This window comes from Giardia intestinalis, chromosome 4 (genome assembly GCF_000002435.2).
Source record: "Giardia intestinalis strain WB C6 chromosome 4, whole genome shotgun sequence".
NCBI classification, from domain to species: Eukaryota; Fornicata; order Diplomonadida; family Hexamitidae; genus Giardia; species Giardia duodenalis.
This window is the reverse complement of record NC_051859.1, coordinates 1802750-1818749: the sequence shown is the minus strand read 5'-3', so window position 1 is coordinate 1818749 and position 16000 is coordinate 1802750. Positions and strand designations below refer to the sequence as shown.

The 16000-nt window shown below is 47.1% G+C and overlaps 6 protein-coding genes across 6 annotated transcripts; 2 read left to right on the top strand and 4 right to left on the bottom strand.

Moving 5' to 3' along the window:
* Positions 1 to 2: 2 nt before the first annotated feature.
* GL50803_0017431 (uncharacterized protein) lies at positions 3 to 6563 on the bottom strand (the record flags this gene model as incomplete). Its single annotated transcript, XM_038045927.1, has 1 exon — positions 3 to 6563. One exon carries the CDS (start codon positions 6561 to 6563, stop codon positions 3 to 5), a length of 6561 nt encoding a protein of 2186 aa, XP_037902040.1.
* A 77-nt stretch (positions 6564 to 6640) lies between these two features.
* Positions 6641 to 8953, top strand: GL50803_0010698 (uncharacterized protein; the record flags this gene model as incomplete). Its single annotated transcript, XM_001707661.1, has 1 exon — positions 6641 to 8953. The coding sequence occupies one exon, from the start codon at positions 6641 to 6643 to the stop codon at positions 8951 to 8953; it is 2313 nt and encodes a 770-aa protein (XP_001707713.1).
* A 387-nt stretch (positions 8954 to 9340) lies between these two features.
* GL50803_0010697 (uncharacterized protein) lies at positions 9341 to 10384 on the bottom strand (the record flags this gene model as incomplete). Its single annotated transcript, XM_001707660.1, has 1 exon — positions 9341 to 10384. One exon carries the CDS (start codon positions 10382 to 10384, stop codon positions 9341 to 9343), a length of 1044 nt encoding a protein of 347 aa, XP_001707712.1.
* Positions 10385 to 10555: 171 nt separating this feature from the next.
* On the bottom strand, positions 10556 to 10897 carry GL50803_0010696 (uncharacterized protein; the record flags this gene model as incomplete). The annotated part of the gene is made up of 1 exon (XM_001707659.1): positions 10556 to 10897. One exon carries the CDS (start codon positions 10895 to 10897, stop codon positions 10556 to 10558), a length of 342 nt encoding a protein of 113 aa, XP_001707711.1.
* An 11-nt stretch (positions 10898 to 10908) lies between these two features.
* On the bottom strand, positions 10909 to 12765 carry GL50803_0015269 (Na+ driven multidrug efflux pump; the record flags this gene model as incomplete). The annotated part of the gene is made up of 1 exon (XM_001707658.1): positions 10909 to 12765. The coding sequence occupies one exon, from the start codon at positions 12763 to 12765 to the stop codon at positions 10909 to 10911; it is 1857 nt and encodes a 618-aa protein (XP_001707710.1).
* A 583-nt stretch (positions 12766 to 13348) lies between these two features.
* Positions 13349 to 15997, top strand: GL50803_0015268 (uncharacterized protein; the record flags this gene model as incomplete). The annotated part of the gene is made up of 1 exon (XM_001707657.1): positions 13349 to 15997. The coding sequence occupies one exon, from the start codon at positions 13349 to 13351 to the stop codon at positions 15995 to 15997; it is 2649 nt and encodes an 882-aa protein (XP_001707709.1).
* Positions 15998 to 16000: the final 3 nt, after the last annotated feature.

Sequence of the window (16000 nt, the reverse complement as noted above, 5' to 3'; positions counted from 1 at the left end):
TCTTAACCGATGCACAAATGGCAAAAAGATTGCCTCAGCTCAGAGGCTATATCTTTGTTTGGAGGATTGAGAACCACCTCTTGCAGTTTCTTCATTTCGTTAGCTTTTTCTACCCACTTCTTGAGCACTTGAATATCAGACTCCCTTTCCTCGCTCACCGAGGGTGGCGGTATTACAAGCCTATCGACGCCTATGCACAGTGATATCAGCTGGAGTACTAATGATGAAACTGTTTGATCAAACAACCCGGATATGACCACAGATTTGTCTCCCGAGTCATCTTCTGGAGGAGAAAAGTCTAGCGTGCACACTCTGGTAAATAGTGCTTTGGATTTGGAGCCTACGTGGATTAAGAAAGATATAGCGTCCTTCCAGTTTCTATTGTAAACGTGTAGGGTTGAGCATTTGTTTTGTTTTAGTGCAAATAGGGACCTTATCTGGGTACGTGGGTTGAATTGGTTCGCGGGCAGCTCGGCATTTGCCTCTGGTCCATCATCGACCAGCTTGAAGATGCTGCAAACACTAGAGAATACAATATTGTGCAGTCGCGTGCATGCAAGCGAAGTGGATACAATATCTGCAAGGCGATAGATCCTTCTAAGGTCAGAGAGGGAAAGCACCTTTGTGGGAAGAATGAGCGTCCGAAACCCTATAGTCTGATCGAGGGTGGAAATATTCTTGAGAAACTCGGCAAACTGAGACTCAGAGTAGTTGTGATAGTCATAGATACTATGGGATTGCACAGTTGTAAGCGTGCCACTCAGGTCTAGATACGTGAGAGGCTTAGTGCTTTCTGCCGATAGCTTAGTGGTGCCAATCTCATGGAAAAGCTGCAAGTACAGTGCAAAGGGAATATCAACACCCTCTCGAACAGCATCCCATCCTAAAACAAGGCTTCCATTCCTGTACAGCTTAGAGACTATGGATCCGTTGAGAATAAAAGCGTTGTATGCCATGGAAGTTGGGAAGTAGCGTAGGAGAACGTCAGAGTCTACTATGACGTCTGTCAGCACGCCAGTGGCAAGGAGCGTGAGCAGGAATGCTAGCAATTTAGCTGATATAACGGTGTCTACACACTTGAACAACTTTCCAGATCCATAGATTAGAGCAATCTTGGGTTTCTTTAGGCAGAAATGCTGTGCGGTGGTGCTGGGAGGCCGTTTGTAGAGAGTATAGAGCAGTTGATAAGCAAAATAGATAGACACGATGATCTCCTCTGTGTTATCAGAAGGATATGCATCTATGCTAGTGTGTGAGTGCTCACTGAGATTAGAGCTGTTCTGTGGCAATCGGTACTTCGTACTCAGACGCTTCGGGACATCTAGCACATTCAGATCCGCCTGAGAAGGCCACCTAAATAAGTTTTGTGTGAGTATTGCTGATTTGCAAATGCTGAAAATGCTACATGTGTTAGGCTTAAACGACGCACCTCCAATTGGAAGAACAATAAGGTCTGAAAGAGAGCAGCTAGGTGAATCGATAAGAATAGTATTTCCTTGCCCGTCAAATGGAGAGAAAGACTCGCCTTTTTTTAAGCTTTCTCCTATAAGCACTTTAAAGATCATGTAGTAGTATAATAAAGGCTTGCAGATCGTTAGAAGAGCCACAGGGCGCTGAGACGCCACGTAGCTCCTGAGATTTGGAGTCACCTGGTAAGGCGAGTCTTCGGGTAGCACAGTTGGGAACTCTATACTGGGGTCCTGAAGAAAGACCGCCTCCTTGTCAATAAGTGGCCCACCAGCATCTAAAAGCGACTCTGCCAAAGCCTGCTGAGCACAAGGGGATTCCATGATTGAAGCACATGCTTCTTCTTCGTTGTGAAGAGCAGTGATTATGCTCAGTCCATCAATAGAAGGAATGTCAAGCGTGTGGATCTTTGGCGCAGGATGATCCTTGAAAACTATATGTGCAGACTCATCAATATCAAGCTCTGGCGCATCTCTTCGCTTGATAATGGTTATAATTGAATTAGTGTAAGTACACGCTGTGGTATTTGTGACCTGGGACTTAACTTCAGAGAGGGTACCGACTGCTGACGAATCAATAGAAAAGCGCGTTCCCTTCAAATTGAGCGCAAACTGCAGTCCCAGTCGAGGAACCCTCCACGATACAGGTGAGAGCTCTTCCACGGTTTGCTTTTGCGAACTCTTATCTTTAGTGCCTCGAGCGGACACTAGAGCCTTCTGGACTTGAAAAGACTCTTGTGAAAACAGTGCATTGCGTTGCATAAGAATCATATTTAGGATTGTAGAATCCGTATGTAGTGCAGGAATACTGAATAGCATGGATAGAAAGCGATCTATCGTAGTGACTAGTTCTGTGAAGTGTGAAGGACTCTCTTCTAGATACTTTTCAAACACACCTACACACGTGTGACTCGAGGACATATACCCCCGACTGTTTGGAGATCCCATGGTATTATACGTGGGCAGCAGCGAGTCTAGATCTTTCGATAATAGCCGTAATAGTTTAACAGAGATTGCTTTATTGATTAGATTAACATCGGAATATAGCAGGCCATCGACGTTTAATAGTGTTAACGAAATAAGCCGGATAGCGACTAAAGACGAGAACTCTGTGCCACCAGTACAGATGCAAGATGACTGGTGGACAGCGCATGAGCACAAGCATGATTCAACGAAGCAGCAAGGATCGTTGTCAGAGTGCTTACTCTTATTTTCTTCTGAGACTTTTGCAGAAGACTGTGCTGGAACAGCAGAGGCAGAAGCTGTTGGGAGTCGAGGTGGAAGCACATTAGGTAGTGCCTGAGCACTGTCCTTAGCTTCATCCGGAGTAACAGAAGCGTCTGCTGGATCCGGGATACCTCTAGTGACCTCCTTCTTTATTGGACTGGCCAGATCATCATTGACAAGAGAATTGTCATTGGATACGTCAGCATCCAAGTTAGATGCATGCCCCTCCTGGATGGTCCTTCCTAATAGGGGAGAGGAGATGCATACAGAGCTCAGCAAATCAAGGTCACTATAGTTCAAAATAAATCTGCTGATTATCTCCGCTATATACTTAGAAGCGTCGATGCTGAAGGAGTCGACCTGTTCCACGCTTTGCTTTCTATTTGAGTTAAAAGCCCGTAGTCCCATATACAAGTTTTCAATCCTGTTCGGCGTTATATTAAAGAAGAAATGGACATAGGAATTGTTGAGTACAAGGGGCTTTGATAAGGTCACAATGGAAGGTTTGTATTGCTGTCTGACACGCCGCTCATGGCGAATGAATCTGTGTTGAGCCATCAAAGACTGTGCATAGACAGATTTGTCGAGCATACATTTATACTTGACAAAGCTGTAATAGCGGTTTTGCTTATGAGAAGTTGAATCAGATTTGTTTCCGGCCCCAGACCTTCTATATCCTATAGTCTCTTGTAAGGTATCGAGCAGCACGACAGTGGGATCTGTTACGGTATCAAGTAGAAAGAACTTAGAGCACGGAATGGAAAGCATCTCTATGGCGTTGAAGGATGAGCAGGAAAACGACCCACTACCTTCTTTAATAAGTTGCAGACAATACACGACGGTGCGGGGCGGGCAGAGAGGAAGCAAATCAAGAAAACAAAAGTTGGATTGAGGCATCAATTGAAGCAATCGGTGCAGGTGTGAGAAGATATAAGTTTCGTCGGCTAGTGAATCTATAGTTTTCAGGCTTCCTCCAGAGTGTCCATATAAGTCTACCAATTGCTGGGGATGAACAGGCGGTAGGGTTGACTCTATCTCATACTGAAAGTCGAATGAAGAGACTGAGTATTTGAAAGGCCGAAAGGGTCTAGACACGTGAACCTCATCAATTTCATTGCCATAAACCAGGCCCTTCCCACCAGGTGTCATGATAGTGATGTTGCATAGACTATTAAAGGTCCCCCCTGGTGACTCTGTGCAATTGGGATCATCGTCAATTAAGCTTGTCATCTCAAGGTCTCCGATCTTCTTGCCGTCTTCCAGGAGAGATGTGTGCGTGTGATAATGAGTATTAAAATACTCACCACGTATCATTTCATAGACGGACCTTACGTGGGCGTAAAACACGTCAATCGTTCTGAAGCGCTCTACACCAGTGAGAAGAGGGAGTATGTAATTAATGGCTGGATGAATAGAAATTAGGCGTCTCGATGCAACAAATATCAGCCTCAAAAGAGAGACATAAATGGCTCCGTTGTATGGGGGCAGAAGGAGGGACATGTTTGAAGAGCGTGGACCCAGTTTTATCTCCCGTATCCTATACAAGTAAGGCAGTAACGCAACCAAGGAATCTAGAAAGAAGGCGACTTTTTCATCATAACCTGTGGAATCGTCCGGGTCACATTGAGGAGATAAAGAGGCCTCACTACCTTTAGGTGGAGGCTCATCTCTACGAGATATAAACGAGAGCTTTGTCCGATACTCAAGGATCTGTTCTACATCTGCGTTACTACGCAGGGCCAACGACTTGACCACATAATCAAGAATGTTTCTTCTGTAACTTAAGGTTTCGGATAAGTTAAGCACTAATACCCGCACATGTTCCAGCGAGACATCATACCTGCATATAAAAAGAAGAAGAGCGAGATTCAAGCACTCAGGAGTGAAAGACTTGCAGAAATCCGTAAAGGTCACTGTGCCGGAAGGAACAAAAGAGGGTGTATAGAACAGATAAGCGAGGGAGTGCTTAGCAAGATGATTGCTGTCTTGCCCCTTTTCATGACGTCCTCGTTTTTCTTTGCGCTTACCTTTACCATCTTCTCCTTGACATGAAATATTGAGGGGCTTAGAGGTTCTAAATGCCCCCAAGGGGATCAGTGGCTCAATTGCAGTGTCCTCCATAAGCTTAAGCGCCACGGTGGAGATATCATATGAAACCCCATCAAAGACCAGCCCGAAAAACCCAGAGGGCTCTTCGCCCCAAGCACCCAGGAAGGGTAGATCCGAGGAGATGGGGTAGTGGATTAAGCCGAGGGTTGTGCCGTAGCGTTGGCAGAGAAGCGAGTGATAAGAGTTGAGTATCATTAGTGGGCTTGTTGCGCTCAATCTGATGTCCTCTAATATGTTTGGGGCATTGCTGCTGTCGAAGGAGTTATTGTCGCATGAACAATCGCTGGTACGGGCAGAGTTTTCACGAGAAGAAGAATGGTTATAAGATGCATATGCAATAGGAACTGGGAGTGCCCGTGCCTTGGCTCCAGATGTCTTTGGCTTCTCAGAAACGCTTTTCAAAAGAATGCTAGACCGCTCTATTTTCTGTAAAACAAAAGGCTTATACCTCTTATCTTCCTTGTCCTTGGGGCTGGGGCTGCTGTGCTTTTTAAAGAAAAGATTTGACAATAGGCTACCCTGCTTGCCCTGCCGCTTTCCTGGAGCAGCGGCTGTCGCCCTATAATCTAAGTAGTCATGTCCCATGAAATCTGAGAGGTACATGAAGGTAAGGGTGGAGAGCATAGATATATAGGTGCCAGAGAACGCCTTAGTGAGTACGGAAAAATCTATGACCAGTGTGGTTAGTGTTGGCAGCCATACAGTCCGGAGCTCCCTCAGCATATTAAGGTCGATGTCAAAATGGCAACTAAATATATATAGCTCACGCAGGTGTACGGCTTTATTCTGGAGCTGTATGATTGTCGATATAGAGAAATGGAAAGTTTCGTTATCAATGATAAGGCTTTTGAGAGAAGGCATCTGACAAATAAAGTTGACGAAAAGATGTGAGAACTGGGGTGTGTAGTTAACAGAAGTAAGTGTCGCGCAGACCTTGGTTTTTTGCAGCTCATTTGGTAGCTCAGCTAAGTGATAGATATGCCACCGAAAAAGCTGCTGTATGTTAAAGTTGAGCGCCTTCCCTTGTTGAACGCCATCGGAGGTATACGCCTTGCTGGTCTTCTCTACGATGAATTGGTACTCTTTTCGAGAGAAGACAGAGCATTTGGTAATGGCTTCCTCAATCCTGGCAAAGTCATTCTGTAATGCCTCTGGAGTGCCAGTGAATACGCTGTCTCCTATCTGTAGTTGATAAAGAGCCTTGCTGTCATCCATTAGATTTTCTGTGGACGGAGTGGTGCAAAGTAGCTCGATAACAGACTCCACCGCCTGTGGAGACTGGCTATCAACAAGTATCATCTCATGACCAGGGCGCCCATTTTCTAAAGGGGCTATAGCCGTGGCTGTTTTCTGTGACGAAGAGTCAGCAAGATATGCTCTAGAATAATGGGCAGTGTGGAGGTGCATCAAATAGGCAGACAAACTATAATATGCCCGACAGCTCTTATTGTGCGGACACTGGATAGCTGCATTCAGCGCACTGAGAAGTCTGTCGACCGGCGACACTAACATTACGCTGTCTTGGATGAAGTCTTTGCAGCAAACACAAATCAGGTTGCTTAAAGGAGAGCACTCCAGGCAAAGGCAGTGCCCGCAGCTGTATGAACGTACAAGGATAGAAACACGCCGACACCTTGCGCAGACAATTTCATTGCAAATTATAGGAAGAGACTTGAGGGCACAGCCTTTAGTTTCCGACGCTAGCAACACCGATCCTTGGACGATGCGCAAGAAGAGAGAGTCGGGGACCATATTGATCATGCTTAGTGTTTGACACTTACTTTAAAAAACTAAAGTCCCTGTTCTGAGGATAAAAAGTATTTTGGTGCACTTTTAATATGCTGGGACAGGGCGGGATGTCGCAGGCTCTATATTGGTCGATCTACGATCAGTCAGAGGCAGATGCCTCGATAGATCAGCTCATCGCCACAGACAGTCTTGAGAAGCTTTTGGAGGTCAAGACCCTTACGTTTGAGCTCCGCAGCCAATCCGACATCTTGATCGAATATTTCAGTAAGCCTGCTACACTCAAAAAGCTTCTTCGCATTATCTTCAACGTTAAGGAGTCGAATGAGATTACCGAGCGTGCAATAGAGGTCTTCTCCTGCGCCGAGAATCTCAAAGATATTCTGCCTAATCTGGTTGCATCACATGAGCTTCTGCAACTGCCTTTTGAGGCTCTCACGAGGAACATTTCTAAGTTAACCACAGGTGCGACGGACCCCCTTCTTCCTGGGGATCTCTGCAAACAGTTTGTTTATAATGGCTTCAACAAGCTCATCCATGCAATACTCTTCTCTCCCAAGCGAGTGATGCCATTGGTGGAGTTTCTAAAGGCGAACATTGGGTACATGCGCGCCTGGGTCGCTCACACCGTCAACTCCTGTGTCACGAACTCACTGAGGGAGTTTCTCATTGATACCATGGAGACCTGCCCCGATGCATGCAAGAGTATTGCCGAGCTTGCCATGTCTTCGGGTACGATTTACGCTCTCGTAGCTTTTCTGACTTCCTCTGATAAATCCGTCATTCCATTCGAATGCGTAACGTCTGCCAGCTCCATTCTCTCTCAGATCTTATATAAAAGGGTTCCGTATCTCTATAAGGTTATCATCGACAGAGTACCTGTTATTGCCGAGTACGTTCTCTCGTCGCACCTCCATGGACCCTCACTTCTCCGTCTTCCCCAAGCCAGTGACGTTATGATATGTGCCCTTAGCAGTATTGTCACGACCTTGGCCCTAAAGTATCACGAGCTCAGCCAGGTCATCTTTGACGCGAAGATTCCGGAGGACGTTCACAAGAAGCGTATGGCGGAAGCCCTTGGATATATCGAAGAAGCACATATACCTAAACAAGCCTCCTGCTCCAAAGCAAAGGCAGACAGCAAAAAGAGTTCATCAAGCGGAGTCAGTGGCACACCGTCTTCGTTGACTACTGAGCCAAGACTGACACCCCTCGGCATAAAGGAGATTGACGAGCTAGAGGCCACATTCGCTCCGACATTTTTCCGTGTAATCCAATTGTTCAGTCTTCTACCAGAGCGCCTCAACTACATGATGAACATGGCACCTCCTAACACGCTGGGCATAGGGTGCTTTGACATGATAAAGATGATCGGCCGGTTGCTTGCTATCACTGCAGACATTCGCGATCAGCTGTACTTCAAGCGAACCGGCATTAATCCAGTTCAGGAGTGGATCGCAGGTGAGGCCAATGCTAACGCAAGCAACAATTTGTTCGACTTCAGTAGATATGCGTGTCTCTCCAACTTTGCTCATGCAGGCGCTGGTGGGACCTCCGACACACCATTCGTGGACACAATTCAGATAGGATCGGACGGATCCGTCGTCCCATTTGTTATTACCACGTCAAGTATAATATTAAAGCTGATCAATCTTCAAATCCCTGCCTTCATGATCACACTTTTTAAGCGCTTTCCTGAGCACAGCAATCTCCACTTTGTGATTAGTCGTGTACTGCTGCCACTGGTAGAGTTCGTCAACTACAACTCAAAGATTTCCATGCATATATTTAAGGAGACCACACTCCTAAAAGACATGCACGAAGTGTCCAGTGACTACACCATGTTCAAGCGTCGAGATAGTAAGCTAACGTACTATATAACCTTTGCAAGAGCATTTCTGCGCATTAGCGTGAAGCTCTCCGACGAAGCAGCCATGGATGAGAAGCGCAAGTACGTTTCTAACAACACCTCGGCAACCCTCACTACAATTTCATGTCCTCAGACAGTTCCTGCTTTGGCTAACCTGCTAACAGAGGGCTACGCCGATCTTGACGCGACAATGTGCAACTTTCTGATCAACAATGAAGCGTTCAAAGAGTTCTCCAAGCTTCATCTGGAGCCAGAAGAATCCATTCCGAAAACTTTTGGAGACGCTCGCCTATCATCTGACTACGCCGAGGCCACCCGTCAAGCTAATGCTGCGACCGGTGGTACCTACGATACTACCTTCTCCTGGACCTCTGGTGCTGACAACAATTCAGACTTCCTTTTCAGCAATTTTGGTAACTTCGCAACAACTGATAAAGAGGATACAGGTTTTAGCCTCTCGGGGCTGTCTGCTGCAGTTGCTGATGTAGAGGGCGGTGATATCTATGCACAGTTTGGAAACATGTGGAGCAACTAAGGGCTTGCGTCTGGTATCCTTTCTCTGTCTTCGTGTGGGTGTCGAGGTAAAGCGTCTGAGCAATGGGCCTATATGTAAATACCTCTTTGTCGTCTATTGGAAATTGAACTGTTCGCTCAAGCCTTACTGGGTTTCTGGTTCTGAGCTTTTGGATATTTCTAGAACCAGAGGCATCTCGGTTTAGCAGGGTATAGAACATGCTTTTCCACTACTAGTAAATCCGTGACAAAAGATATGCAAAAGGCGTCAGGCCGTTGAGACCGAGATTGACAGAAATTAATGGGTGAAACTCATTGCACATAAAGCCTAGCAAGAGGCAGGATAAGTTCACTGTAACAGTACGATTGCGACAGTGGAGGTGCCAACCACGGATGAAGCAGGCGACTCTCAGTGCTGGCCCCGCATTCCGTTCCGTACCCGCTCGTCTATGGGGCCCTTCTTCACCTTTCCATCGCCCTTGAAAATGACTCCTTGGGACGGAACAAGGATTGACAGGACGTTTACGTTGTCCTTTTGGAACGTAGTCAGAGACTTGCCGATGGACGAGACATCATCATTAATCTGTGACTTGATCATGGACGTTGCCTCGGAGCGTATCTCTGACTCGGAAAGGTGACGGAGGTCTGCGTTAAGGTCTGTGTTGCGGTTTGTGCCAACCACCTTTGCGTTCTTAGCCTTGACAGCCATCTCGGATATCTGCGCTAACTGTGCCGGGGGTTGGTTCTTGAACAGCCCGATGATCTTTCCAGCTGAGTCGACAACATAGTACAAGTTGTCTGGAAGCTCTTCAATCTTCTTCTTGCGCACTGCATACGAGCCCTTTGTGTTGACATTGAGAAGGTCGAGAATCTCTTGCTTTCTGTCACTGTGCTGCTGCGTTATCGTGTTTCTGGTTCGGTTGTTCCTGGCATCCTTCCCGAGACGCTCCATCGCATGCTTTCGTGCCCCCGCATTTGAGGCGGGCCGAAGGAACTTGATCGTTGCAGGGTCAAACTGTCCTGTCAGCGGAACATCATCAAGGGTGGACGCTATCTTCACCTTGTCAGAACTAGGGTCGACAAGCTGAACAGAGGCCTGGTTGACCTGGATCCGGGAGGCATAGTGCGTCTTCACGACCGACTTAGTCGCAATATTCTCAGAGACCTTTGTGACCGCGTTGGTCACAGCGCTGTCGTTGACGCCAGGCGCAGTTGTACAGATGGTCAGTTTAGGAACGGCCGGGGGCGACGGGGTAGGAATGGAGAGCATTACTGCGTTGGCTATAGTCTCTAGTAAGAACTCAGCTGCAATAACATCGTATGGAGTATGCGTATCAGCAATTTTCGCGTCAGCGGCAGCGAGCAGCTCCACCACAATTGACTCGATATCTTCCCTCTGGCGCCTTTCCAGATCCCATTCTGCGACGACGCTTTCGATGTCTTTTGTTGTCATACGAACTTGTCGTTAAATGGACTTGCCGCTAAGTCAAAAAGTAATTTTCAAAAGATGCAACATTTCAATGCATGATGACTCAATAACCCAACAACTTAAAGGTTAAAGATCTGCAATGCAATCCTCTCGCGGCCCCATCTATGCAAGCATCACAAACAAAGAGCCTCACAGCTAGTCAAGATTCACAACATACATGCCTTTCCCTATGAGCAGCCCAAAGATGCAAATTGTGAAGATCCCGGACAGCAGACACCCGAGGAAGAAACTCGTTCTCGTGAAGATGCCGTACTCCAAGGGCTGGAAGGCTATCACAAGAGTAAAGAATAGTATGAGAGGAAAGAGAGGCAGAGTAAATATCCAGATAAGCCACAGCTCAAGGGTACTAAAAGTCTTCATATGGCAGTCACAGCAGAACTTAGGGGGGATAGGAAGGTCAGAATCTTCTTCGTGGCTGCACAGGGGGCTTTTTGCTTTGTTAGAGATCGTAGATAAATGAGATTCCTCGCTGGCCATGCTCGTTGCTTTTATTTTTTGTTTGCACGCTGAGGTGATGACACATAGTAACACGGAAGGTTTTCTCCATTGAGCTCGCTTATGTCGCTACTGAGTTCTATGTCTATGTCCTTACCGCGCGATTGATGCATAGTCAGTGGCGAAGCACAACAGAGGTTACACGGGTTACTAGCTGTAACCAGGTCGGGCCAACTAGGAGGTCTGAAAGCGCCGTCATCGTCGATTGGGAGCGCTGTAGTGCTGGACACCTTTACCATCTCGATGGATTGCGACCTCCTATCTACATATGCCAGTGGCTTGCATCTCTTTTTCAAGCCACCGTTTCCCCGATATATCATCGTCATCTGACCAGTATCGGATTGCGGTACATCCTTTGAAAGATCGAAGGTCCTAAGGATACGCGTGTGGGCGAATTTAGCATCGAGCTCCTGCTTGGCTCTCTGTTTCATGCGCCGGAACTCCACGATGATGATACCAAGACCGATGACGCCTGTGACTGCGTCTGAAAAAGGAACGCCTGCCACGAGCTCCTTTGAGTCCTTCTGGATATAAGGAACAACGAGCTGCCAAAGCACCTGCATGCCAACCTTTACCATCTGCAACCCAAGTGCATGATACTGCTTCTTTTGAACCTGAAACAGGACTAGTGCCAATGTGGAAAAGCTTAGCATAGGAACCATGGCGTTGAGGATTCTCAGGGCCCGAACGCCTGCGGTATAGTAGGCGCTGTCAAGATTATATATGCGAATAACAAAGGGAGCCAAGAGCTGAAATAGAATAAGTTGCGCACTTGTCGCTATGAGAAGAATCACTAGGCCGGCTTTAGAAACCTCATAGATGCGTCGTGGGGACTTCTGGCCCACAGTATATCCCAGAACAGGAAGAATGCCATTTTGAAGACCAGAGATAGGATTAGACAAGATGAGAGTCGTTCGAGCAGCGATTGAAACTCCGACTTGTCGGACGTGGGCTACAGCATCTGGCATCCAATACTTGTGAAGAAAGAGAGAAAGGAGAGCGCCAAAGCTCAACAGAAAAAACTGAATATAGCTTGAAACGGTTAACCCGAGTATACGGCAGACCAAAGAAAGCTGCTTCTTGGCACAGCGAATGTGGACTGGATTGAAAATGATAAATCTCGTTCTGTTTTCCTGCTCAGCTTTTAGCTTTGCTTGCTTACAGATAAAGAAGTGAGAGGAGATCCACGCTCCCGTGATAAGCATGGAGATTGCCGTCGCTATGGCCGCACCACTGTTCCCCAAGTGCAGGGCAGTGATGAAAATAAGATCAAGGATAATGTTGAGGACTACTCCCAGGATCTGTCGAAGCATGACCAAGCCGGCCTTGTTCTCACAACGGAGAATAGGCACCATGGCAGGTCCTAGAAAGTTGCATAAGGGCATGCAGGCCATTGCAATGTAACCATAGCGCAAAACATCACGAACATATTCCTGTATGACGCCTAAGCTGGGAAGAACCAACGGCAAGATAGGGACACAAACAAGCGGTACAAGCACAGCAATGCAGCAGCCCACAACAAAGAATATCGAAAAGATCATCTCTGCATCTGGGAAGTTCTTAGCCCCTATAGCAACAGATATCTGAGATGCTGTTGCAGTTCCCAGAGCCTGCATGGGGCTGAGCGTGAGGATTTGCTCGAAAGGTAGAAAATTAAGCACAGAGGCTATTTCTCGCGTACCGTTGTGCCGTGAAATAATAATTGTATCTACTATGGTGTAGAAGGAGACAAGAAAGAGAGAGCCCATAATAGGCAGGGATGCTAGTAGTATTTGCCTGTACGGAGAATGGTCTTCTTCGAACAGCGAAAGCTTGGCTGTCCATAATCGTTTGTACCTTTCAAGGATCATTCTGTGAAAGCATGTGCAGCATCTTCTAGACGATGCCCTGGACTCTGCCCTTTCCAGAAGCTTGTCTGTGGCTTCAACACGGAGGGCAGCAAGCCTTGCCTTGGGCCCCAGTAACCAGGCATTTCTTCGAGTATCAGCCCAGGTCCCACCCCGCACAGCAATGCCAGCAATATTTGCTTTGACTCTTCTATCAACAACTTTCTGCAAATGCGAATAAACATCCAAGGTCTCTAGGAACGTTCTCGTACGGCCCTCTACTTTGACGATTCGATGTGCACACCAATCTGCATCAGCGATGACTGGAGAGTCGTCATTGTACAGATACTCAGACACAGAGTTTAAGCTTGTGTTTATACTGATTGGTTGACTGTTCTTTTTTCCCAAATTTTCTCCCTTCTTATGTACGAACCTTATGAAGCTAAGTTCGTAAAGGTTCGGATTGTATTTTTAAACGTTGGGGTTTTATTTTCTTACAGGCTTATTATAGAACTTCAAATTCCGCTGCACTTATGATTATGAGAATGGTGTCTTGGACCTTAGAAACAAAAGGATTTTAAGTTTTGAGGTAAAAACAGCACGGATTATGCAGATTATACAGAGCCCGGAGAAGCTGATAGAGCTTCCGCTCAAGGCGTACACGTCCTTCTGTGTTGCTGAAAATGTCTGTGCAGTCGTAGGTGGTCACGAGGCAGCTGTTCATATACGGGCTCTCCCGCGACCATTCACGTTTAGAGCGGGCTGCCAGAGTCCACAGGCCTGCATCCTTTCCACTTTAAATTGCCTCCTCGCCGTGGTGTACCGTTCAGACAACGGATTTGATCTGGGTCTTTTTTCTTGGTCTCTCCAAAGCGCTAGAGAGACCCAGCAGCACGAGTCTAGACTTACGAAAAGAACCCAGGTCCCTCTTGCTGGAAGGCCTGTGTCTGGGACGTGTCTGGCGGTCTCCAATGACGAAGCTTTCCTAATATGCACTTTACTCAATGATGTGTTGATCTACGCTATTTCTGAAGACATCTTTGTGTATGTTTCCTCGTTCACCTACATCAACCGCCAGGACAATTTCTTCTCTGTGGGAATAGTGAAGCAAACCGTTTCGTCGTCGGGTGCTCGGTTATACGCTGGAATCTTAGGCTGCAAAAACCAGTCCATTGCAACCCTCACATTTACTTATTCTAAAGAAGACAATTCTATAGCTGTGGGAGAGTTCAAGTCCTTACTTCACTTGTCATTTATTCCAACAGGACTATGGTACGACAAAACACACATCGTGGCATATAACGACACAAATATCACTGTGATTCCTTACAAGCAGACCCTTTCAGTTACACAGAGTGAGGCCGGCCCTGAGCTCTCACTCAAACTGTTTTCAGATCAGCAGATCCCGCTGGGGTATTTCCTTGGGGCCAGCAAAATCTTTACTGCCGGTCTAGGCCAGTCTCGTGACTCTGTGCAGCCGAGAAATGAGCTTCTGGAGGAGCCCGATGTCATGCTTGCCACAACCCTTTTCGTTGATACAGACGTTGGGGTCTTTGGTGTCCCGACAAACTCGCTCGCTCCCAGCAACGTTGCTTTAGCGGAACGAGATGATCAAGACCCGGAGAGTTTAGAAATGTGTCTTGCCAGGGAGTGCAAGGGTACATACAGTGTCTTGTCTTCCGTCTTTGAATGGAGGGATGGATGCAGCCATTTCTATATTATTGAGGCATCTAATCGAAAACTTTATTTGTTTCATAGCCGCATGGTAGCAGTTCGGGCTCATACAACCGACGCCTCTCTTCTTACAAGGTTATCCATTGGCTATGCTCCAAAACCGAAAGCGTATGATCTTATATTTGACGACTTTCAGAAGAGTTGTGATGGGCACACATGGTTTCTTCCCATCACGTCAGTTCTAAACCCACAGCATCCTCGGATTGTGCGTGGAACCAAGCTGGGAGCGCCCAGTGTACCTTCCAGGTCATCACAAGTCGCTTCTTCATTGCAAGCAAAGAGAACCGCTTCTGCAGGGACAGGGCGAATAGCAACGAATAAGGTAAGGTCATCTGGATATGCGTCTTCTATTCCGTGGAGTGAGCAGCAGAAGCTCAAGCAGGAAAAACTGAGCAAGCAAAAGCAGGTATCGCTCCCAAACAATACTTCCAGTCTTACTTCCTTGGGCAAAGAGGAAGAGGTTTTAAAGCGGTACTCGCGGCTGAAGCAGCTAGCGGTCATTTCCACATCCAGCCCGATTATTTATGCAGAGGCTTTGGACGATGGGACGTTGGCTTACCTCTCCAGTGACAACTGTATAAGTCTATACACGAAAACATCGACAGAAAAGGGGCCCTCATTAAAGCTTAAGATGTCCATCGTTCCCTCTACACGCATAACATCATTTAGCTCCCATGTGAGCTCCCAGTTACTTTTGACTCCTGGCATAAACGCCTCGCTAGGAGTGTGGCGAACAATAGCGAGCAACAGAAAGGAACTCCTCTCAATCGAACCTCGTAAAGCCTCTCCCCACGAGACAGCATGGTGCTCATTTATTTGGCCACGATGTGACACTGAGGGCCTGTGCCTGGCTGCAGCAAATACGTCACTTTATGCCTACAGATATGATGTGTCTGGAAGCTTCTCTGACAGCGCTTCTTGTACGGAACCGGCGTACACTGAGCTGACCGTTTTGAGTCTCCCATCAGTGATTTATGGGGGTGCCTGCTTTACTCGCTTCAAGTCGCCAGTTTGCTTCCTTACTCATTCAAGATCGGATAAGAATGGTCCATCTGATACCTTGAGCGTTGTTGACATTGCGCGCATGAAGAAGGTGGCTACAATAAGCAACGAGGTGTCTCCGCATGCTAGGACCCCTTCTGTCTTCTTGCCTGACCTGGCATATACCTGCCTAGGGTCCATGACAGAGAACATCTTTGCTACTAGTGCTTCTGGCATGACAGCTGGAGAAGTGGCGCTGTACGATGCGCGGCAGACACTTGAACAACCAATTCGACTATTCAGTGGAGTATCGGCAGTAAAAGCGAATCCACGAGTAGCGTTTCTTCCCAAGTGCAACGGTCTCGCCGTTTCCGGAGATGAAGGACGCATTCTAATATATGACATTCGGACGTCAGGAATAGTCTTTGACAGTTCCGCTATCTTCAGAGCCCGCTCTCCCACTGGCTGGCTAGCCGCCTCCAGCACAGGAGCACTCATCGGTGGCACCCATGACGGAAAGCTTTACGCTTTTTTCTTGTAGATT